The following is a 24076-nucleotide window of genomic DNA, read 5'->3' as shown; positions in this document are numbered from 1 at the left end:
CAAACCAAACAGCCCCTAACAGCAACCAGACAGTCAGACGGGCCTCCTCTGAACTGGTTTGGCTTTCATCACACACACACACACACACACACACACACACACACACACACACACACACACACACACACACACACACACACACACACACACACACACACACACACACACACACACACACACACACACACACACACACACACACACACACACACACACACACACACACACACACACAATTTTGGCGACAGGGTAAAGTCTGGGCTGGTGCTGTGGAAACCCTTGTAAACCTTAAGACTCGTGTGGCTTTAAAGGAGTGAGACTGAGGCTGGGGAGTCACAAAATGTCTCAGCCCATGATTTCTTAAACACCAGACGAGGGAACGTTTTTATCCGTAGTCTATCTGCCAGGCGCTGCGTGGCAGCATCAGAGCAGTCCAGCAATACGGGACCGATTTCTGAACTTCTGACAGCCCGCTTTCCCTAAAGCAACAAAACCATATGGTGCACAACATCAAACTATACGTTGGAAAAGCTTTTCCTTTTATGATAAAAAAAAAAATTATGTGAAAATCAATCGCATCATTTCATGTCTGACATCAGACTTTAAATTTATGTTTGGAAATTAAGCAAATAATACAAAATGAAATGCAAAAAAAAAATGTCTCTTAGAATATGCAGAGAGTGTTTAAAAGGTTTTAAAAGAAGAAGAAGTCTGCAGGCTTCAGATGTGTTGAGGTTTTATTTATAAGCACTTACTGCTTATACAGCATAAGGACCACATCGCTGCTGAGTGCAGTGTTTCCTCACCTACTTCAGTCCGGCAGCTTTACTGGCATTCACATGTATTAGCAACTTACACAGGCAAAGCGCAAAAAAATTGATAATATATATATATATATACAAAATGTGAAATTATTTAATACTCCCGGAAAATATCTCAATAGTAAGAGCGGTGTTGTAAATGTTCTGTACCGTCTGATCACCAGAGCATTTAGGGAAGTCTCACAAAAAGCAGTGATTCATTCAATGTGAATTCCTTATTTTATTGAATGACAGACAACAAAGTTGACAAACAATAAAAAATAAAAACACAACTATAACCACGTATCGCCCGGCACAGTTCGGCAGTGCGAATGCCAGTTAAATTGAAAATGTACGGTAGATAAAAAAAATCTAGAAATAAAAACAACGTTTCTTGCTTTCAGACAGTCAGTGTGCCAGCAGCAGCACAGCGGAGCTGTTGAGGGTAAATGAGAGGAACTCGGACTATGTACATGCCGGGCTCTTTTCTCTACTATTGAGAGGACTGCTGGGGTCGTCGACCACCGTGGTGGGCTGGGAGACGGCACAGAGGAGCGGGGACGTAAAGGAAAACAAGTCGGCTTCCCGACTCTCCTCTGATTTTAAAATACCAACACACCCACCATTCCCCAGTGAATTATGAATAAATATAGACGGTGGCTTGTGTAAAAAAATAAATAAAGCCTTCATAGTGCTTCTTTTATGAGGCATTTATGGCATCATGCAGAGTAAATTAAACGTCATGCTTCTGCTGCCACAAAAACTCTTGTCGACTATGAAAAATTGAAAAATGAAATGCCATTCTCGTGTCTTACGGGTTCATTTGTTGCTTAAAATCCGTGCGAGTCTCAACTCGAAACTGAGGATACAATGGACTACACGTTTTGCTTTACATAACACTTGGTTCTGTACCATTGCCATGTATCACACCGAGATGACATTAAGGTCTTAACTCTAAATTTGAGTAGAAGTGTTTCTTTCTGGGGGGGGGGGGGGGGGCGACGACACCTACATGTTTGAGTGGTAGTAATTTCCTGAGGGGGAATGGAGGAGGAAAGAGTTCAGCCTGTGGCTCGACCCGTCTTGTTTGTCACCACCAGACAGACCGGTTGGACGAGTGCATTCTGGAGAGGCTGCTCATCCAGACACGAGGCCGACACTCGGTGTCCGTGAGGAAATCACTCCCCTCGCTGTCTTGATTTGAACCCGCGCGCGCACGCACGCGCGCACGGGGGCGCGCACGGGGACCGTCTGCCGGGGGGCCGGTGGCGCTCTCTAGTGTCCCCGGGTCGGTCACATGGACCACGGGTCCAACGTTCCGCTTTAACCAGATTATGTGATCGATCCGATCAACGTCAACGATCGATGCAAGACAGGAGGAAAATAAAGAATGAAGAAATAAACAAATCAATCAATCAGCGACAAAAGGGGGATTGGGAGATGAATAGACGCAGGGCAGGAGGGGGGGGGGGGCACCGACGCAGTTTTGTCGGGGCAAAAAAAAACAAAACAACACAACGACGACGCTGCTGCAGCGACACACACACACACACACACACACACACACACCACTGTCCCTTTAAATGAAAAAGTTACACGGTTGAAACAATCTTCGTGCCCCCCCCCCTCTTCTTCATCCTCCTCCTCCTCCTCCTCCTCCTCCCAGCAGCGACTCGCTGGCCATTGTTTGGGCAACAAGCGGACACATTCCTCCGCTGGCTGTGGCTGTGAAGCTCGGCCGCCGGGCAACAACCAGCACGAGCCTCGGGGCGAAAGTCAACACGCGCGCACGCGCGCACACACACACACACACACACACGTCTCGTCACACACACCGAACCCGCTTCTTCTCGTCTGATAAGAGACGGGGCCGAGTCGACGCCGCGGTTCGTGTTCGTGTTCGTTCCCCCTCGCAGTTCCTGAAGAGTTGCGCGGGGCTCGCTAGCTTGAGATGTGGCTAGCCCGAGCTGCTACACCGCAGCGGAACATGTGGAGTCCGGGCCCCGCGTTCTGGACAAAACAAGCCCCGTGTTCTAACTGACGTGTCGCGGAGGTTCGCGTGCGCTTCAAAACTTCTCACGTGTTGGACGAGTGTCGGGCTCGTCGTGTGTTTCCTTTCTGCTGCTCTTCTTTTGTCAAAATGAGCGGCGGAGAAAGTTTTCGCCTCGCAGCAACAAACTCCGGGGAAGCCTCGCCGCTAGCGGCACCGCTCCGAGACCCCGCACCGCGCCGCGCCGCGCGGGAGAGACGGAGCTCCCGCAGGGCTCTGCCGCACGACTTTGTTCGAGGCGTCGGGTGTAGATCAGCGGAAGTTACTAAGCCTGCCACGGTCAGCAAAATCGGGGTACCCTGTCTTCGGAGCGTGCGCCCGGGTCTGGCTAGCGTCAATGCAGCAGGGAGATCGGAACCGGACTGCGCCGCGGTGCCCCGCCGCCCCTGCCCCGCGCCGCCCGCTTACCTTCGTCGAGCAGCCGCTCCAGGTGCGTGAAGATGCCGCAGAGATTCGGCAAACTCGTCATGAGCTTCTTCTCGTTCAACAACTGCATCAAATAGTCGGGACTCGGCCTCGGTCGCTCCTTCACTTCGACCTCTCCGACCATCATCTTTGCGGCGAGAGTGAAGAAACAAACCACCGCGGAAAAAACAGAATCCTCTCTTTTTTTTGGGGGGGGGGGGGGGGGGAGAAAAACGAGAGAAGAAAAAGAAAAAAGACAAAATTGAAAAAAGAAAAAAAAAAACCTGCGGCTCCAACCCGTCGCTTCCCTCCTCCTGGTGAGCACCAGACTCTGTCAACCCCCCTAAAAACTCAGGTTTGGTTTATTCTTGTTGTTTGAGCACGGACCGTTATCTCCCTTCCAGACACTCGTGCGCCGCGGTACGCTCCTCTTCGCCGTGTGCGCTCGGGGACGTTCGATTCCTCCACTGTAGGCGCGAGACACCGTTCCACCGGAAAAGGGTCCGTCCTCCTCGTCACCCGATTGGCCAGCGGGTGCTTTCGGGGGGACTAATGGGAGAGCCAATGAGCTCTCGGCTCTGTGCGGGGAAGGGCGGGGCGCAGAGCTTGGCAGAGGGATGGACAGCAATCCGGGCCAATGGCGTGCGGTGCGCAGGAATGCAAAAGAAGCCCTGGAAGAGTTGTCAACAACGAACAGCACACGTTTACTTTTTTCTTCCTCCCCCAACAAACATTCAGACTCAAACTGTCTGTTTGTTCCTCGAGAGTGTGGCTCTGTCATCAGTGGTCTCATGACTTTATAATTATATACATATTGTGTATATTATGTACACACCTCTGTATTGTTTATACTCTCTACTTTTGTTTTCTTTTATTGCCTATTCTTTTTGATTTTTGTGATTTTTTTTTTTGCTGCTGGTGTCAGATCAGTAAAGTTTATCGTTCTGTATCCTAACTGTGTTTCAACTGGTCCACCTTTACTGGGTTGTAGTTCTGTCATTGCTAGTCTTTGTTTTGAGAGGATACAACACCAAAGGGTGACTCATTCACCTTTTTTAGCTTGTCTGTTATTATATCATAATAATGATAATAATACATTTCCTTTCAGGGTACAGAGGTCGGAAAATAAAAAAAACAACAACAATCCAAGGACAGATAATAATAGTCAAGAAGCAGGGGGTGATGTAAGTATTTATTTTTGTAATTTTTTTATCAATTTCACTGATGAAAAAACTGATGAGAATGATTTCTCGTTTCTTCTGTGTATGCATGTACTCAGTGATTGACAATAAAGTGAATATGAATGATGACACATGGTCAAACGCCTCTGCGAACAGGTGGATTTTAAGAAACATGTTTTTGTTTTATTTGCACTATGATATATGACTGTATTTAAATTTGGCAAAAAATAAATTTAAAAAAACATGTTCCCCAATTCATTTTTTATTATCATTATATCGCTCCACTTGTGGCCTAGGATATAACAAAGTTCAGCATACTGACATACTGAAAAATAAAATAAATCTTATAGTAACTCTGTCACGGGTATGGAGCCCTTTCAGCCATGAAGTCCAATCTCCTCTTGCAAAGACTGCATTCAAATTTTCCTAAGGAGATGTGACTACTTCAGACTCACGCAGTGACTGGCACAGTAGCCCCGTTTGTCACTTAGATTATACGAGGTGTGGTGCGATTCTCCGGTTTAACAATGACGTGTATGGGTCTGATAAACGGACCAGTGATCTGGGTTGATCAGCCCGAGACTGATCCTGGTGGCTTCACTTAAAGGTGATGGAATATGAAGAAGAAGGAAAGAAAGATCAACCTAAGCAGTCCATATCCTTCAAAAGGCCCATTGTGACTCAAGAGTTGTACAGCTTGTTATCTGTCTGGGGACCGATTGATCAACGCTCCAGTAATCAATAGAGCCTTTTCATTGTCCTGTCCTTGGGAGGACCTTTCTACATATCCTCAGAAGATTAACATCCCTGATCAATGGAACACACACACGAACCAGCTTCCTCCAGTTTCCTGCGTAGTGTGAAAATAAACCACAACTGATCCATTTTGATTTTAACAGCTGTTGGCTGCGAGGGGGCCCCGGCTAAAATCTGAGCGCTGACCTTGGCCCTCGATCGGTTTGTCCGCTTACTGCTCACCCACTCATGTCGTTGTAAAGCAGTCCCCCTCACTGGGGGCATGAATACTCAAACAGCTGCACTATGACCTGCCGGCTTCAGTGTTGTCACCATTGTGTTGGTATGGGGGAGAGAAAATTAAGTCTAAGCCGGTAAGAATTAGTCCAACATGTCCACTATATTGATTGTTCAACTACATCCAGTGTCACGGTATCATTAACTCAAGGCACATTACCATGCACACAAGCAAACTTCAAAGATGCTTACACGCAAACCCCCCAAAATGATCACATGTATCCCCACAAAAAACCCTGGATATCAGCATACGGGAGAGCGGCAGGCGACAGTAGCCTCCACATCAAAGCAGGACGACCAATACAGTTGCCCTAACAACCAATGCAACACATTCACTGGACACTGCTTCTCTGCCCTTCAGCCAGTGTCTACATATAGCTGCACCATGTTATTGCAAAAAATTCTGTCGAACTTCAGTTGAGTCTCAGACAAACCCGAGTCGTTAATCTTGTAATAATATCCCCATATGCTTCCGCGGGTCTGATGAGCTTCATGATCGGAGCCTGATCGCTGAGAGGAACAAAGGTTTCAGGGCAAAGATGCAGTTCATAACTTAAAGTCCTCATCTGTGTTGGAGTCACATGATTGCAGTATTATTAAAAAGTGATCACTCAATAAAGACTGATCAGAAGTTATGATTTCTTAATCTGTTATGTCAATTTGGATTTCAGTCTTTTTTTTTTTTCTTCCTTTGGTTGGATTTAACAGCCTGATATCTGAAGACGTCTCCTCGGCTGTCTGGTATTTACCTTTGGATTGAAAATAAGTCCAGCCAGTGATCACAGGGAAACACAGAGAGTTAGGTTTTTAAGCATAATTGCCTGTCACTTGGCCCACCACCAGTTTTCACGAGGCATGTAATATTACTCCTGGCGTCCATGCGGTCTGCAGTATCAGCACTATCTTAAAGCCAGAATGATAAAAACATCCCTTGAAGTCAAACACTGATAAGCGATTTTGTTGGATAAGTAGATAGGCAGGAACGAGAAACCCCATTTTTCATGTGACTTTAAGATAGCTAAATTGTTCACGGTGTTGACTTTGTGTGCCCCTCCCCCCCTTATTCTTTAAATATAAGCCACGGAAAAAAGTCACAGTCTTCTTGCATCAAAAAGAATCTGGCATTTATTCAGGGCTTTGAAAATGGGTTTACTTCTTATCTCAAACAGTGGTGATGGTAATTTGCACCTAGCCTAGCGCTCAGTTTTCTGAGTTGGGTCACATAACGGCTTCGGCATGTGTGTGTGTGTGTGTGTGTGTGTTGATATGTGTGCAAAATGGCAACACAAGAGTTGGAGACACAGCAACATACAGGCAGAGCATAAACTAAATGCGTGAGCGTGCGCTTGTGTCTTCTGACAGCCCGAGAGTAAACAGGAACGATATTAATCCCCCCTTTTGCTCCCCCTGCCCTTGTGTTTTCGTCATTTTTAATAACACGGTGTCTATTCAACAATTAATCCAATTAACAAGGATCCAGATAATTAATGAACATGCGTTTAGCTCCTTTGGAAGAGGGAGGCTGTTAGCGCACTCTCAATGAGCTCGGAGAGCGCCCTGGGTTTTACAACTGAGCGTACGCGGATGGAGACAATGGGGCCCTCGGTAGGGGCCCTCGGTAGGGGCCCTCGGTAGGGGCCCTCGGTAGGGGCCCTGCGGCCGACCGCAGCCTGCCTCTGGGGCCACAGGCGCAGGGACGCGAGTGGGATCTGGTGACTGTCAAAGCGAAGGCTGTCTGTGATAACGGCTGTGGCTCCGGAGGAGACAAACAGAGACCCACGGGCTCCGATAACACGCATACATACAAACAGGAACAGCATCTTTCCTTTCTTCTCTTTGACTCACTAGTTTGGGGACTTGTGGGCAAACGGAGTCTTGTCAGAAACTGGGTCGTTTACATTTTGAGGATGGTGGGAACAGAAACAGAGTATCCCCCTCGCAACCACGGTAGAGCACAGAGTCTATACAAAGAAATACATAATGCGCCTATTATTCATTTTAACCCGTATCACGAGCACGGCATGACAAATGTCCTACCGGTGCTCGGGTGGACGCGTTCATACACTGTTGCACTCACACTCGTTTGTGTGTGTGCTTACGTTGAAAAGAGTGTGTGCATTTGTTATTGTCAGTAACCTTATTGGTTTGTCTTAAAATCAAATGAAACAAGAACTGTAAACAATACAGGTGAGGAGAAAAGATGTAAAAGTGATGGTTCCTCTATAGTTTTCACTTATTGCTGTAAATCAAAACTTTATAAGATCTGTACATCGAAGAGCTATAAACCTCTTTGAGTGCACGCATTTTAAACACAAGTATAGCGATACTGCAGATGTATAGTGCCATTGAACTCCGTTGCCGCTCAACTGCATCTGTGAAATGGAGGACTTCACATTGGTATAAAATTCAACAACTCATCAACATCTCAGTGCCGCAGCGCAGCAGCAGCCGCTCACGTGGTTCATCAGGGTCAGGAGTCAAGATCTCATCTCAGTCGTCTGGGAACACAAAACAGAAAAACTGTTACCAAGAACGACGAAATAGTGAGCTTGATCCTACATGATCTTTTTTCTTACATTTTTGTAACCTCTTTCATAATGAATGTTAAAAGGGGACAAAGAAATTAATATAATCAAAGGACATTTTTAGTTTACAGTTTTATCATAAGTGGTTCTGCAGGACTGGAAATATCCCTGCTGCTGTTGGTTCAACTACTCATTTCCAGTGACGGGTCCAGTCTGGTTTGAGGGTGGGGTGGGGGGGGGGGCCTCAATCCATCATGTTGTATTTGGCACCTACCTGCTGACTGGATTACAGGGTAAGGGGGTTACTACTAGATGCCTTTTCAAATTTAAGCTACACCAGTGTTTTTCCACAAGTCTTTGGCATATTTGTGGCTGCGGGAGCAGTGAACGTCGATACTAAAAGTGGATGAATAAAAGATACGCCGTATGCCACAGTCAGTACTTTCAACAAATGTGACAAGAATAGGTCGGACATGGTTTTTTTTCCTTCTTTCTTTTAGTCCCTCACCAATTAGACTACACTCGAGAAAGTGTTTATACCATTCACACTCTACATGTTCTACTATGAGGAAGTGTGAGTTGGTGGAGTGTATCAATGTGCATGAGAATAAAAAAAAGTAATAGAAAAAATCGATCACCATTCAAGCCGAAACTGCAGCATTCCAGCTCCTCCACGCTCCCAACAGCACATTCTACTGTCGCCAGCGCAGCTACTCACCATTCTCTATTTCGTTAAAGGTCACCTTGTGTTGCAGTCTCGATGCTCCAGTGGTTTGGCAATCGGGTGATGGGAATGCCTGTTGTTACCCAGAGGGGAGTGGGGGTGATGGGGTACGGGCAGCTGGAGCTATTGTGAAAACAATCAAAGTTCTCACCTCGAGCCTGCCGACCGTCAATCAACGGGAGGAAGCGACGCGCCGGAAAAAAAGGCACGTTTGAATTTTACAGTAAAGGATAAACAAGTTTGTCCTCCTCCTCCCTCCGCCCTGTCCCTCGTGGAGGGTGTCAATACGGCTTAAAAAGGAGGTTCGGCCGATACCACATCTGTCCCCGCCAATTGTCAACAGCGCGGATCCATTCCTCTCTCCAGCTGTATCTATTTACTTTGCTCGTTGGCCGGCTCGTGCGCGCCCGTCGGCCCGTGGCGGGGACGAAGGCGAGTGTTTGTGACTGATAAGACCCGTAGGAGAGGAAGAGGATGGGGGACGAGGCGAGACGGAGAGAAGTGGTGAGACAGAGAAGTTGACGGGCGGAGGCAGAGAATCCTCATTGATCACATCTGCCCCGGAGAAGGATTGATCCCCGATGGTCTGGTCCACTCTGGGGCCCGCTCACACACGTGAGCACAAGTCACAAACCCTTAAAAGAGGATTTGAGATTTCAGCAGACGTTATTAAAATCTAAGGGGAGCATTACTGAACAGGAGCTGTTTACATTATTCCTCCGCTCGTGAATTAATCCGGTGAATCAGACAGCGGGCACATGGAGGGGCAGATAGACGAATCTCCATTGTGTTTCGCACATGCTCAGTCGCTCGCCGGATGAGCATGAAGTCTTCACATGCAGACATGAGCAGGGGGGGGGGGGGGGGGGGGGGGGGGTTCATTTCTTTTCTCTTTTTTTGCACAAAACAATCCCCTCACTGCTGGTCGTAAACAATCTGCCTCACGAGACAGAGATAACGTGGAGATATGACAGACGAACGGAAGACCCCGCCGAACGCTCGACAGACTCGCCGCTGCTCACCGGGCCGCGTCACGACATGCGGCGCACGCACCCAACTTTGATCCCCAGTGTGACCCACATGGACGAATCATTTGATTTCCCGCACACAAAGCAGGGGCCCTCCGCATTCGGCCTGTTTGTTCAGATAAGGGAGCGTGGTGATGTCGTTAAGTGCCAGTTGTCGCCGCCATTCTCTCTCCTGTTTTTTTCACTTGTGTGGGGGGAAAAAACAAAACAACATCAGATAAACAAGTGGTGCGGTCTGTGGACCCCAACCCCCCCCCCCCCCATCCCCGCTCCGCTCTCTTTCTCCTCTCTGCGACTGACTGCTCCTAAATCTCGGGACTGGTCGGAGCTCGACAGCCCTCTCCACCAGGTGACACAACGTCCCACTTCCCTCCATCCATCCATCTCGACGCGGCCCACACACTCTCCCCTTCCCCTCATTCCTCTCCACGCTGATTTCATCTTGGCCTGCCGCTCTGTCTCTGCGTCCGGGCACGACATATCTCCCTGTTTTCCTCTTTATTCAGCAAGCTCTCACTCTCTCTCAAACACACACACACACACACACACACTTTCTGAAGCTGCCTTTTTCTCTCCCATAATTGTCTTTTTTTCTTCCTTCCTCAATCTCCATTTTTCTACTTTTTCCTCAATCTCTCTTTTCCCCTCCGTCAACAGAACGCTATCGGCATGTTTGTGTAGCTTTTGTCGCGCAGCTCACTGCGATACAAAAGCCTTTGTTGGCCTGCCACCACTGCGATGTGGTGAGACGGAGATGCACAAGGACGAACTTGAGCTCAGTGGATTCCGGCTTCCAGAAAGTCCCTGCTCATTCCCAGATAACAGGCTCAACCTGACGGCTGGAGAAGCCGGTGGGGTGCGAGCCGAGACACGCGTGTAAACACGGCGCTGCTCGGTCGATCGCGATGATCGCCGCGGCCGTATGAATTCTGTGTATGGATTCCACAAGCGAAGTGGCTCGCCCATGCCTCTCAGTGGGAGCTATTGCTGGCTGCGGGGCAGCGGCAGCTGCTGCGAGGGTTGGAGCTAGCTCGGCTAATAATAACCCCCCGAGCTGAGCGAGTGGCCACGGCCTGCCCATTGACCTGGTTTGACCCCCGGGGTCCAGTTGCAACGGAGAGGGCCAGGTTGTGGATTAGAGAACGCTATTTCACCTTTGTGTGGGCGAAGGCAGTGGTGCAGGAATGCGACAGACTCGGTGGCTAACGGTTTGGGCCGTAACACCGTGGACGCATCATTTTAGAAAAGAACATGAACCTGCCAAACCCAGTTAGCAGCGAGTGTTCCACGGCAAACGCATTTGAAAACGCACACAAACGCGGTGAAAAATAAAAGAAGCATAAGGAAGTTTTTTTTTCTTTTTCTTAACCTTTAATTTAGAGCTGCTGCCTTTTTTTTTTTTTTTTTTTTAGCAAAGCTGTAATTTCCTTGATCTCTTCAATGTGTATGTGGGCTGAGTGAAATTAACAAAACAAGCAACAGAAAAGCACGGGGAGATGGAGCAAAATGGCTGAATAACATGTTAGAGCAATACTATCGCCCCCACTTGCCATCAGGCAGATCTTCCACAATAGACGAGGAATAAAAAAAATCTGAAATGCTCTCAACTGAAAATAATAATGTGGCGTTATCTGCGACAGATAATATCTGCTGCGGGGAAGTAGAGCATGATGCCGTAACCTGTGTTCAGTGACTGCAGGAAACACACTGAATGGGAAGCAATCTATTTCCTTGTGTACGTCGGGGGCACCCCTGGTCACAGAATGATCAATTGCTCATTATGACTAAGGAAAGCGGGTCATCATAGGACGATCAGGGCAGTTTCTGCTCACATGCGGAATTTTTATTTGAGCAAGGTTGTTTTTTTTCGTGTACGAGAGGACGACGAGATACGGGACAAATCTAAGTAATGTCATGCTTGATCTTTCCGGGCCTGGAGGTCTGGACCAGTCAGGCGTTGATGCCTCTGATTGGCCAGATCGCCTCTTTGGCTGCATCCATCCCCGCTCATTTCACAGTTCACTCTATTACCTGCATTAGCAATTGCAGCTTGGTGTCGTTGCTTGGTATTGTTTGGGTATATTATTGTGTGTGTCCGTGTGTGTGTGTGTGTGTGTGTGTGTCCGTGTGCAGGCATGTGGGCTCTGGCCTGTTCATGTGTGTGCTGCTCCCGATTCCATATTCGCCAATGTTCCTTTGCAGACTGCCACCTTCCTTAATGAGCTTCGGTGGGTTCCTGAAGAAGTCGAAAACAGATGCCGCTTAACATTTAATGGTCATTAGCTCCTGTGATGTGACCTAATTGAGCCGAAGCTATCAGATCGCTTCAGCCCAGCCCTCTGAAGCTGCTTTCAGACAAGCACTGACGTCCAGACATCTTCCTGAAATCCTCCGGAGGGGCTTCATGTGAGAACTTAAATGAGCCTAAAATGTTTCTCCGGACATTGTCTGGAACTTTTTCTGCCAGCCCCTTCGTACATTTTTTCGGAAAAAAGTGAGCCCATGAGAGAATACAGCAGGTTGATGACTTATGAATTATGGTTACATCCTACTTCCTGCATGCTCTGTCCAAACGCTACAGGACCTTGCGCAAATTGTCCTGTTGGTGTGAACGTGTCTGACAGATCTCCTGCTGCGTTCGGCATACGTGAAGAGCCAAACTCCAGAAAATGTCCAGAGTGCACGTGTGAAAACCACTTACGCTAGCTTGAGGCAAATAGCTGTGATGAAGATGGGAGGCTGTGATGAGTAACACTTCTTAAAAAATAATATCCAAATCAGTCTACCATATATTTTTCTGTAAACACCAAATGTCTGCCGTGTTGCAACCCTATCCTGTTCTCTTTTTCCAGTTGTCCTCTCTGAGCCTGTGGCTCAGTGAAATTGGACAGGTGAAGCGGGAGAGCGGGGCGTCACTGATACAGTTTGATGGAACCGCAGGCTGTTCAGAGTTCGATCCGCCCGTCTAGTGAGAACAGAGGTGAGATAGTGCACAGTTCGTGTGCCTCTACCGCGACTATAGCTGTGTTGGTATGCAGCTGTTGCCAGTCAGGCAAAATATGTGTTTTGTGTTGAACGGAGGGATCCCTCTCACACCTATTTTTGAGACTTAAGCCCGGAGAAATGGAGGAGCCCGGGCTGGGTTCAGTTGTGCGGAACAGCTATTCAGTGACATTCTTTACAAGATGTGCTGAGGTTGAAATATGAGCATTATGAACCTGTCTTCAGGTTAAGAATGGATTCCTCCGCAGGCCTGTGAAGTTGCTTTTGCCGGAGACATGACTTACAATAAGAGACGGTGCTAGTGTCCTTGTGAGTGTCAGAAATCAATTACGCTAGGTTTCCCCTGTGGGTTGCAGGATTGTGTTTGTGTGTGTGTGTGTGTGTGTGTGTGGATGGCGAAGGGTTTGCGGGTGGAGTGGGTGGTACAGTTGCTAAAACTCCCATTGTGTCTGAGAAGAAGTTTCCACAGTGACTTTAAAGCGGCAGTGACGATAAAGGGAGAGAGAGAGAGAGAGAGAGAGAACATAAAGTTGGTCAAAGACGCCGACTGAGTCACTGTGTGGTCTCGATCAACAAAGAGCGTCATGTATGTTGTTGTCATTCACAAACACTCAGGAATAAGCCCCGCGAGCAGGCCGAGTGTTTGCCGGTATCACCGTGGGGTATTTGAGTTCAAAGGATGGAAAGCAAATGTGTGTGCATACAAGCGTGTTTGTCTGGAGGAATGCTGTCGGTCGTCATTCCCCCGCGTCTCGCTCGGCGTGTTTAGACAGGCTCCGTCTCCAGCTGGGCCAGTGACAGAATGGGTACAGTGGTACAATGCGATACAAAACACTTCCGCAGTTGTGAACAGAAAGCAGTTGTGGAGCGGGACAAAAACGAGGCGCTGAAAGGGCGTCGCGGAGTGACACAGGAAAGACGGAGCTTTCAGAGTTTGTTTCTTCCTCTTCCTTTATTAGCACCTTTTCAATTCAAAGCTTTGTGGTGTCGAGATAGTGGCTTTCATTCATTTTCCGTTTCAGCACGAGGACATAAAATACTTTATATCAATATTCCAAAATATGCGTGATGATCTCAGAGAGCCTGTGTTAAGAGTGGTTAACATGTGGCTGTAAATCAACAAAAACAGGCTGCAGGAGTGGTTTGAGCACCTGTTGACACTTCATCCAGACTGATATGTTTTAGTTTTAGTTTTAAAACGATCCCAGCTCGCAGTCGACTGTCCATAACACACACAAAATCACATATCACATGGCCATTCACATACACTGCGCATGTGTGCGCCAGTGGAAGCAGGAAGCAGATTGTCTGCTCTAAATGAAATTTATTATTATTATTATTATTGCAGTCGGTTGTTTAGTTACAGAAAGTACAATAACGAGGAACAGCAATGATGAAAAGTAAAGATACAGGCTTTTCTTTTCTGGTAGCGACGACGAGGTGGAATAGTCATTGGTCGTAAGGGCTCGAGTTGCGGCTGATAAGAATCAACCAGGAAGCAAATGCGGGCGCCCGTCTATACTTACAACAGCCTACAGCCCCGGAGCTTTTCAATTAAAACTGGACAAGCAGCATTTCCAAACTTCTCCATTTTAGGCGCTCAAAAACTCCGTAGTGTGGACGGCGGGCGAAACAATGTGGATGAAGCTTTAGCTGTAAATCAACCCCAAAAAATGCTGCAGGAGCGGTTTGAGAAGTTTCCGTGGACCTGTGTCAACTCTTATTCCTCCTGAAATCTTGTCACCGTGCTGAGGGATCTACTGTAGCTCACATGAATTTGAGCAGGCCAAAGCTGAATTTAAAGTTTTACTTCAAGATCAATGTGTTTTCATACATTTTGAAAGTAAAAGCCACTAAGCATCACAGATTCTGTAACAGTCAGCTAAATAAATCACAGAAGTGATAAAATAATTAGCAATAACATTACAGTATATTGAACATGCTTTATATTTTTTAAAGTAAAATGTGTCCTATCAAACTTGTACTTTTACAGAGATACAGAAAGAGAGAATAACTCATGACTTGAGCTGATGGAGCAAAACAAAGCAGAGAAGGAAGTGTTGGGTCTCGGTCCCAGTTCAGACCCGGTGTTGACGTCCGTCCTGAGAGAGCCGATCACACGTGGACGGTCTGTATCTGGTCTGAATAGAGGTTTAATGTGTTTGTGTGTGTGTGTCGGTGTGAGAGAGAGAAGGACAGACGAGAGAACCACCAAACCAAACCACCTCCGGACGTGGTCTGAGCGATCGGATGTCACGCTCTTCACACACGTACTGAGCCGCCCGCTTGTGATCGGATCGCTCAGGACAGATGCTAATACCGGGTCTGAATGGGCTCTTAGGGATTAGTTCAGAAACAAAAAAAGAGAAGGAATGTAGAGAGGGAGATGAAAAAGGGAACGAGGAGTCTGTTTAAACGTCAAGGCGAACCCCCCCCCCTCAGCTCTTCATGCAGGACTGATAGGTGGGCACCATGTATTTGATGTTGATGAAGGCGTCCTCGCCTCCAAAGCGCTCAAACACCTCCAGAGTCTCCTGGATCAGGTCACCGATGTTTTCCCTCTTCTGCTGGCTGTAGTGGATGCCATCTCCGGAGTTGACTTTAGGACACAGAAACAGAGAGAGACAGAATTAAGAAAATAAGGAAATTAAAGTGATCTCAGTCTCACTCGTTGCCGACTGCGTGGTCGATGTCAGGGCTCACAAAGCACCACCTGTGTCCACGCCGCATTGCCTCCCCTGCAGAGACCGAGTTGGCAAATGCCATCCTTCCATCTGACTTCAGACCCAACGGACAGATTTTATTTAATTTACTCCTCTTACGCCGCGGCCAGTTGGGACTGAACAGCAAAAGAGTTTTTTAACTGTCCAGCTCAAAGTTTAATGAGGCGGCCTGTGGAGAGGAGAGCGGCGTAAAGGACAGATGAGTTAGTGACGGCTCTGCTGCTGCTGCAGCAGATGCACCAGAGGCATGAGCAGTGACCTGGAGTCAAGCTGCAGTTAGGTGTGTGCGCGCGCGTGTTTGTGTGTAAATCTACACAAGAATCACAATCTGAGACAAAGGCAAAGTTAACACAATCAAATTTTCCTTTTTTTTGCATTTTACAGGCGTTTGTATGTATATAATGAATACAATAATATATAATACACACGATACACTACTGTGGTCAATCACAATACAACAAGAAAGCTGCAGAACCTTCCTCCTCCCTTGAGGACACATACAAACACACGCACGCACACACGCACACACACACACACACACACAGTGAAGCAAAACACACAAACTGTACAACAGAGCTCTACAGAGGGTGCTGCTGGGGGAATTTGTTATCGGGTAAAACATTCCTAAGGTGTCCAGCCTCCACTCCTACATTCACCAACCCTTTCACCAGCAGGCACACTTAAAGACACATGCGCACACATACACAAACACACACACACGGGGGCAGATTGTGACTTAATCAGCACACAGCAAAACTGCCAATTTCATGCCACTGCACTGGGGGGGGGGGGGGGGGGGGGCTCAAAATACTTCTCTGAGGGAGGTGACTATAGAGAGGGAAAGCACACACACACACACACACACACACACACACACACACACACACACACACACACACACACACACACAGCCCTCCACACAAGGAAAATGTTTGCAAAAAAATTGTCCCGTTCAAAAACATCCTGGGGGAAGAGAAGTGTGTCGTTGAGTGAACCTGCGATGTGAAACATGAGGAGCGACACTGACCCCTCAGTCCCATCTCTCACTCCTGATTAGACCCTAAGAGAGAAGAGGACATTAAACCCCTATCCCACTTCCTCCCAACACTCCATCACTTATTCCTTTTTTTTCATTCTTTTCTGATCTCCATCATCTTCCCTGGAAAAACCCCCACCCCCCACCCTCCTTTTCTCTCCTTGCCTTTCCACCCATCCATGGCCTGCTCATTAAAACCCAAAGACAGCCAGTCCCGTAAAGCGGGCCGTTAGGCACTAACACGTCTGTGATCTCAGTCGGCTGCAATTGCTTTCTGCTCGGGATTCGCTCTCCTGTCTTACACAAGAGCGACGGGGGAGAATTCTCCAGCCGCGCTCTGACCGCTGGTTAGCCTATGGATGCGGTGCAACTTTAACAGCCTCTGCTTTATTTAGCAGCTATTTACCGTTTTCCTGTTGGAGCAACAACAACAATAACTGCACACACAGAGGAATGCAGCGTCTGTATCTAAACTGAGGCTGCGTTTTATTCCGGAGCTGCTCACAACACGGGAATCTGCACCCTACTAGTTAGCAGCATTTTAAATAGCATCTAAAATGCATCCATCTGTGCAGTAAAAGAAAAAAGAAAAAAGAAAAGTAAGAAAGCAAAGCAAAGCAATCAGAGAGGAATGAGGACAACGGTACGCTGTGATGTGTGTAGGCCGGGAGAGTGGTGGAAAGTAAAGAATAAAGTGACAGGAGTCAGCTGGGTCACTCTTACAATCTGTTTCAGCTTTGCCTGTGTGTGTGTGTGTTTGTGTGTGTTTGTGTTTGTGAGTTTTTTGTGTACGTGCATGCATGTTGGTGTAGGTTAAAGAGCCCAGCCTACGGAGAGCCACCCCCTGTTAGTGGGAACGAGCAGCCAAAGCCAGCCCAGAGGGAGAGCTTGGCCTTCAGACGGGGGATAGCGGGGGGAGCCAGGGAAGAGGTGCGGCTTGGGAACCGGCAAAGCTCAGACCCGTTAACTGGGGCCTGGAGGGGGAGGGGGGCAAAGAGGTCCTGCAAGGGGGCAATTGTTGGTGTTGCTACGCCGAGCGTCTCAGCCCCTTCACCGACTGCATTTCTATTGATGAGCTGTTTGGAGGACAAGTAACATCAAAAAGGGAAGAGACCAGAAGAATTTGCAACAATTCTCAATATTTAAACAGCAGAAATGGCTGAAATGTGTTTAAGGAGGGGGTGGAGGGAGAGAAAGAGAGGGAAAGGGGGAGGGAAGAAGGGTGAGGGTGTTAAAAGCTGCCTCTGCAAATGTCCTTCAGCAAAATTACTTATTCTTCCTCTCTCCCCTCCCTGTCTTTTCCGCCGCTTATAGTAATATCCAAAACCCAGGGCAAAGAGAGAGAGAGAGAGAGAGAGATGGAAAAAAAATCTTTAAAAACAATCATAATAAAAATTCCCGCCCTGTGAACAGACAGAAAAGGGCTCCTCTGAGGAAGAGGAAAGGTCGATACAGTTGCAGACAGGGGAAGAGGGGGATTCTCGGCACGGCAACACTTGCTGCACAGAAGGTGGGGGAAGAAAAGGAAGGTGGCACAGAGGGGGGTGGGGGGGTGATTTGTTTCTGCGTTTGATGCCAAAATCCCTGGGATTGGAGGGGTCTTTGCAAAAAAGGCAAGAGAGGTGAGGAGAAAAGGAAGAGGTTAGAGAAGAGAGGGATCAATCTGTCTGTCTGTGTAAGAGGCAACATGGGCTGTGCCTCTCTCAGGCTCTTCTGTAATTTCTGGCAAACCTCACCAGACCAACACAACAACAGCTGCAGCCGTTCCTCCTCCTCCTCCACCCTGCTCCTTCTCCATCCCTCATTCCCCACGGTCCTAAACAACCTGCCTTCCCGCATCAAGCTCAAGACGAGCAGCCACAGATGCAGGCGGGACGCGGGGTTTCCTCCAAACTAATTCCTCCAAACTTATTCCTCCAAACTAATTCCTCACATATATATAGACAAGTGTATTTTGAGGGCTTTATTCACTGTTGGCAAACTGGGTCAGATGACTATCGGGTCTCCTTACTGATTCGGTTTTTTTCTTTCTCTCTCTCTCTGTAACAAAGCTGTACTGTTGCCCCATCTTAAGACTTGTGACCGACGTTAGTGTGCATCATGTGTGTGTTGTATGCTGGTAATCTCCTCTGCTGCCAGGGACTGGGTGACACACACACACACACACACACACACACACACACACACACACACACACACACACACACACACACACACACACACACACACACACACACACACACACACACACACACACACACACACACACACACACACACACACACACACACACACAGCAACAGCTTAAGAAAGTTTAGCTCGAAATTCCAGAGCTGATTTAACGTAGTATCAACCCACCTACCATTGTTTTTGATCAACTAACCACTGACTGTGGAAGTTCCTTATGAAGCAGCTTTAGAGAGGGAGAACCCCCCCCCCCACACACACACACACACAGCACAACAGCTCTCTGATCACGTGCCCACATCCAAGAGAAAATCAATGAATGAGGGACCTGTTTTTCTGCCTTTCTTCCTTTTTCCGTTTCAAGCGGTTTGGCCTCGTCCAAAAAGGGAAATGGAGGAATGCAGGTTATGAGAGCGATACAACAGCTTGAGTTCCAGGAATACTTTGTGTGCAGACTTTGGCCGTGGCTGCACAGCTGAGGGTGTTACACAAGCGCATGTGTTGTCATTGTATCCCATTACTGATCCGCACACTGAGAGATGAGTTAAGATGGGCAGAACGACACAATTATAATCAGATTCTTGACATGATTTCTGATGGTGCGCTATGAAATCCCATTTGATCTGTAGTAAATAAAATGTCTTGTGCTACGTGTGAACAGACAGGGAGAGGGAGAGGAGTGTGGTGGTGTGTGTGTCTGTGTGTGTGAGGTGGTGGGGAGAGGAGGGGGACCTCTGGAGGAGGCCTGTGCTTAACAGCAGGGCTCTAATTAAAAGGGCCTCACAGTTGGGTGCAGGCAAGCCTCTCATAAAGCGACTCACACTCTGGCAGAGGGGTGAGAGAGACCAGGTGTGTGTGTGTGTGTGTGTGTGTGTGTGTGTGTGTGTGTGTGTGTGCCGCATGGTTGCTTGTGTGTTTGAGTGTGCCTAACCACAGGTCTTTGTGAAGGGAAGGCAGGAAGATAGAGTGAAAGAAAGTATCCCAACTGTGTGTGTCTGTGTGTGTGTGTGTGTGTGTGTGTGTGTGTGTACACAGAAGTAATCACTCTCGGTATTTGTGTGTATACTTCCCTCATGCATGTGTACAAATGCAGACAAGCATGTGGAAAGGTTTCACACATGTAGAGAAAAGACGTGTGCTCGTCAGTAATTACATGTGACAAGGACAGTCAGCGTGAGAGAGAGAGAGAGAGAGAGAGAGAGAGAGAGAGAGAGGGGGGGAGAGAGAGAGAGAGAGAGAGAGAGAGAGGGACCTAGTGGAAAAAAAATATTTTGATCCTTTGATCCTTAATGTAAAAGAAATATTAAGACAACATCAAGTAGAACAACAGTACATAGAAAATATACAACATAATTAACATCTAAATGTATTTGTTCGTTCATAAATTGTCGCTAGGTCTCACTACTCTATTTACTGACATGGTGGTTTAAACCGCAGCAGTGTTCTACATTTAAAACCTGCTAATAAACAAACAGACAAACTTTACTTTTACTGAAATTACTGCAATCGGAAAAGGGAGAAGGCATCGGGGAAGATGACGTGTGCAGGCCTTGAACTCATTGAGGCCAAAGAAGGGTGAGTTTTCTGTGCTCGTCTAGCCACTGACACGTGGACGAGACGTGCTACCAAGCGGACCATCACAGTTGTTGCAGTGTGCTTTGCTGAAATGTGTAGTCACATCGGGCTACAATCGAGGATTCACGACTACACTCAACCTACGCCGCACCTGTGGTGTCGATTCAAGACAGAAGTATAAATTGGCCAAAGCCCCCTTGAACCCCTAATGGATAAACCAGAGCCTGAGGAATAGCATGGGCGCACGCACACACGCACACACACACACACACACACACACACACACGCAACCTTTGTGTGTAATCAATAACAGCATTTCAGCTCTACCCAGCTAGCCCCAATGAGAGCTGCAATTTCAGTCACATCACATCACAACACACACACACACACACGCATACATGCACACACACACACACTCACGCACGCACACATGCACACACACACACACACACACACACACACACACATACACACATACTCACGCACGCACACATGCACACACACACACACAAACACTCACATCCACACAGGTAGCGAGCAGAAAAGTAAAACAATAGGCTTATTGCCAGCAGTAGTTTATTAAACTCCCAACCCCTACAGCAGCCATCATCCGACTGCTCATGCTTACTGAAGTCTGACCTTTGCTGTAGGTCAGCGATCTCATTTTCCACGTGTTCATCCGGCGGAGCAGTGCTCAGTCTATAGGCCCGCTGCAGCTCAGTGCCATTTCAACCCCCGTGAAAGTTGGACATCAGCAGAGCAGTGTGAGCCAGGTGAAGGAAAAGTGTCAAGGTTAGATTGCGCAGCAGAACGTGAGACCGGAGGAACGTGAAGACAAGGTTGAGACAAAGACGCAAACCTGCCGCGGATGCTCCTGAGATGTGCGGGAGCTAAGGCTGTTAGATTCCTATCGACCAGGCTCCCACTGGCTTACTAGTCTACATCTGTGTGTAGGTAAACAGCAATTGAATTCCAATTCCACACTTCCGCCAAAACCGCGCCTCGTCTCGGGCTAATCTCCCTTTAGAGACGCGCCATGAGTGGTTATCCAAGCCGTGCCGAGTGGGAGACACACACTTCACACAAACCTTCCTCTCGCTCATTTCTTTTTCAATTAACCAACCAGACCTGGCCATGACCGAGAGCAATATCGGTTTGCACCATTTAGTCATGGTATTAATGCACCATCTGTGATGATGGATCAATGCTATTTTCCAAGCTGTTACCATGTCCATTATTGTTTCAATTACCACCACTCAGATAATGGCTATCGCAGTCCCATCACATCCAATTGAAGGTTGACGCATGGGCCGCGTCTGTGACTCTGCCTCAATGTGCCTGTCATAGGTCTAAAGGAAAGAGTCATCTTGTGTTATGTCCACAGGTATAACACAGTGACGGCTTGGAAGGGTAGCAACTTTTTAATTATTTTCAAATTAAACTCCAAATTGTTTTCAGGGGCCACGAGAATGAGAGTGTGTGTGTGTGTGTGTGTGTGTGTGTGTGTGTGTGTGTGTGTGTTCGTGGTGACAAATGATCTCTGCGGCCTGCTGCAGCTGTGTTTTCATCATGGGCCAGAAAAATACAGTACTTCTTATCGCAGCTTTGGCCAGACAGAGGGTTGTGCATTACCCAGCAGTGCCTATGGACCCACGCCTTTGGACACCATTGTGCGAGGTCTGCACTGTCTAGCTGTTTTCAGTGTATGAAGTCTATTTTTTGGAGTTTGCCATTCACATATGACAAACACAGCAGGAGACTACCTGAGTCAGACGCGTTCACACCAACAGGAACACCAACGCACCCCTGCCTGCCCACCTGCGTCTCTCACTGGCTGGGAGCGGAGTGTCAGCGCTGTCAGGTGTGAGTCAATGTCGTCAGATGCGATCTCATTACGCCAGCTTACCTCAAGGTTAGCAGTGGGCTGCTGGCTAGGCACAAAATCGATCTGCACCAGGGACAGGAGTTAAAGGCCACCGCGGTGCGCAGTGCGCACACCTGGCCACGAGCCAAGCGAGCACTCACTGCGCTTTCAAATGCAAAAAGCCCACGGATACGAGGAAACAGGAACGTGACATATGTACACTGAGCTCTGTGAAGACGTCTGAAACGGCTGCATATTAACACATTCATACATTTCACAACTCTGCTAACATTTCTTATCTAGTCGGCAGTCAAACAAAGCTTTTTGTTATCTTTTTTTTGTTGCTTCATACAGATAATGGAAGACTTCTTATCATCTTCAAACAATATATTCAGTCCTATCACTTAAAAGCAGGTCCTGAAATATCATAGGGAATAAAAAGACCTGCACAAATATATCACTTCAGGCAGATCTCTTCAACTTTTAGGCTGACGTAACCTGTGGGCCACAGGTTTCATCACGCGACAACATCCCCGAGACCTATAATAATGATGCTGCATCTTGTTACGTGAAGCAAACAAATGAGGCAACCGGCAGAGACACTGTCGTCTAATGTCGACCATGTTTGACAGGAATTCCAATAAGCATTGACAAGACATCGCAACCTTCACGCACATAATGTTTGTTCATGAAAATGTGACAACGCCGCTCATTCCTCTGATCTCAGACAATATAGAGATGTCAAATTAAAGTGCTGTCACAAATAATAAATAAAAAGCAGGGGATATTGTTATTTTTCCACTCCGGGTGGTTTGCGACCTTCAGCAACACAAGCTAATAGTGACAAAATGAATATTCACAGGAAACAGCTTGTGCGGTGTACCTTTGCTCTGTTAGCAGGTGTCCATACGTGGGTGATACCGGCGGCTTTGCTCAGGTTGCCCCCCACCCCCTTCCTCTCATTTACACATCTTAATGGGTACACAGAGCGTATGTTAAAGTTACAAGCAAACCATCCTGTTTCTTTTTTTTTTTTATCATTGTTGTCTTACTTTCCATGAGAAATGGAAGCTTTTGAATAAAACATTGAAGCGCAGCTCGGGCTCAGTAGGGCTATTCTGTTTCATTAACACCTCTGCAGTGCACGTCTGGAGACACACATTGTGCGCTTATACTCACATAAGAGTCTAAATACAGCGAATAAACAGATTAATCAAATATCAGGTGCCGCAGAGACATCTTATAGGTGCCACAAAGGAAAAGGGAAATTGAAAGAGTTTGCTAATGGAGAGGCTTTGCTGGTGGTGATTGTGATGAATTAAATCTGAAGTTTTGTTATGATATCCCGAGGACGAGATGAAAATAAAGTGCTTCATTCAAATTAGGGCGGTGCCTTTGATTCAATTTGAAATCCAGTCATTCAGGTCTATTACTTAAATGATGTTTTCTCTGATGTCGACCTTAATTCCACCATCATTGTGAATTTATTTACATGACAGCTACGACAAACGGGGACTTGAATGAGAGATGAAAGCCTGCGTATCGTCAGCACCATGAAAGCCATATTGCTTAAATGTCACCCGTTTAATTCTACTAACAGAGGAAAGATTTGACAGAGGGTTTACTACTGTACAACGGGGAGACGGGGATAGAAGAAGGACAAAGAGGAGCTCAGATGGTCACGATGAGCTGAAGCTGAAGGCGTTGCAAAACAAATCAGACGCAGACATCTTAGAAATATATTTGGAAACCAATAAAATGCGCTGCTGAAGGTGGAATGAGCTGGACGGCAAAAAAGTAGGAATGGAATCAGAGGAATCACTCTCGCAAAGACGGCACATGTCCAGACAGCAAATCATGTTGGGATTCAGGTGGAAAAAACTGACAGAGAGAGAGATGGAAGAGAGGAAGAGTGACATAGAGAGAGAGGAGGTCGAGCGGCA

The 24076-nt window shown here is 47.3% G+C and overlaps 2 protein-coding genes across 11 annotated transcripts in view; both read right to left on the bottom strand.

The window, feature by feature from the left end:
- The window catches only part of qkia (QKI, KH domain containing, RNA binding a), a 74680-nt gene extending 70943 nt beyond the window's left edge, over window positions 1–3737 (bottom strand). For 6 of the 9 annotated variants that reach the window (XM_035611549.2, XM_035611552.2, XM_035611554.2 and 3 more), the window contains exon 1: window positions 3259–3736. In XM_035611549.2, coding sequence (XP_035467442.1) covers window positions 3259–3403 — 145 coding nt within the window. In that variant the 5' untranslated portion in view covers window positions 3404–3736. Of the gene's footprint in view, window positions 1–3258 lie in introns of all 9 variants that reach the window. The other 3 variants (XR_004785501.2, XM_035611548.2, XM_035611551.2) reach the window with 1 other exon arrangement.
- Window positions 3738–13681: 9944 nt separating this feature from the next.
- The window catches only part of pacrg (PARK2 co-regulated), a 122199-nt gene continuing 111804 nt past the window's right edge, over window positions 13682–24076 (bottom strand). For both annotated transcript variants that reach the window (XM_035610342.1, XM_035610343.1), the window contains exon 6: window positions 13682–15347. In XM_035610342.1, the coding sequence (XP_035466235.1) occupies window positions 15187–15347 (161 nt within the window). In that variant the 3' untranslated portion in view covers window positions 13682–15186. The remainder of the gene's footprint in view (window positions 15348–24076) is intronic.

The sequence above is a fragment of the Scophthalmus maximus genome, chromosome 15 (genome assembly GCF_022379125.1).
Source record: "Scophthalmus maximus strain ysfricsl-2021 chromosome 15, ASM2237912v1, whole genome shotgun sequence".
NCBI classification, from domain to species: Eukaryota; Metazoa; Chordata; class Actinopteri; order Pleuronectiformes; family Scophthalmidae; genus Scophthalmus; species Scophthalmus maximus.
Note: the sequence above shows the minus strand (reverse complement) of the source record. Positions and strands in the feature narration are given on the sequence as shown.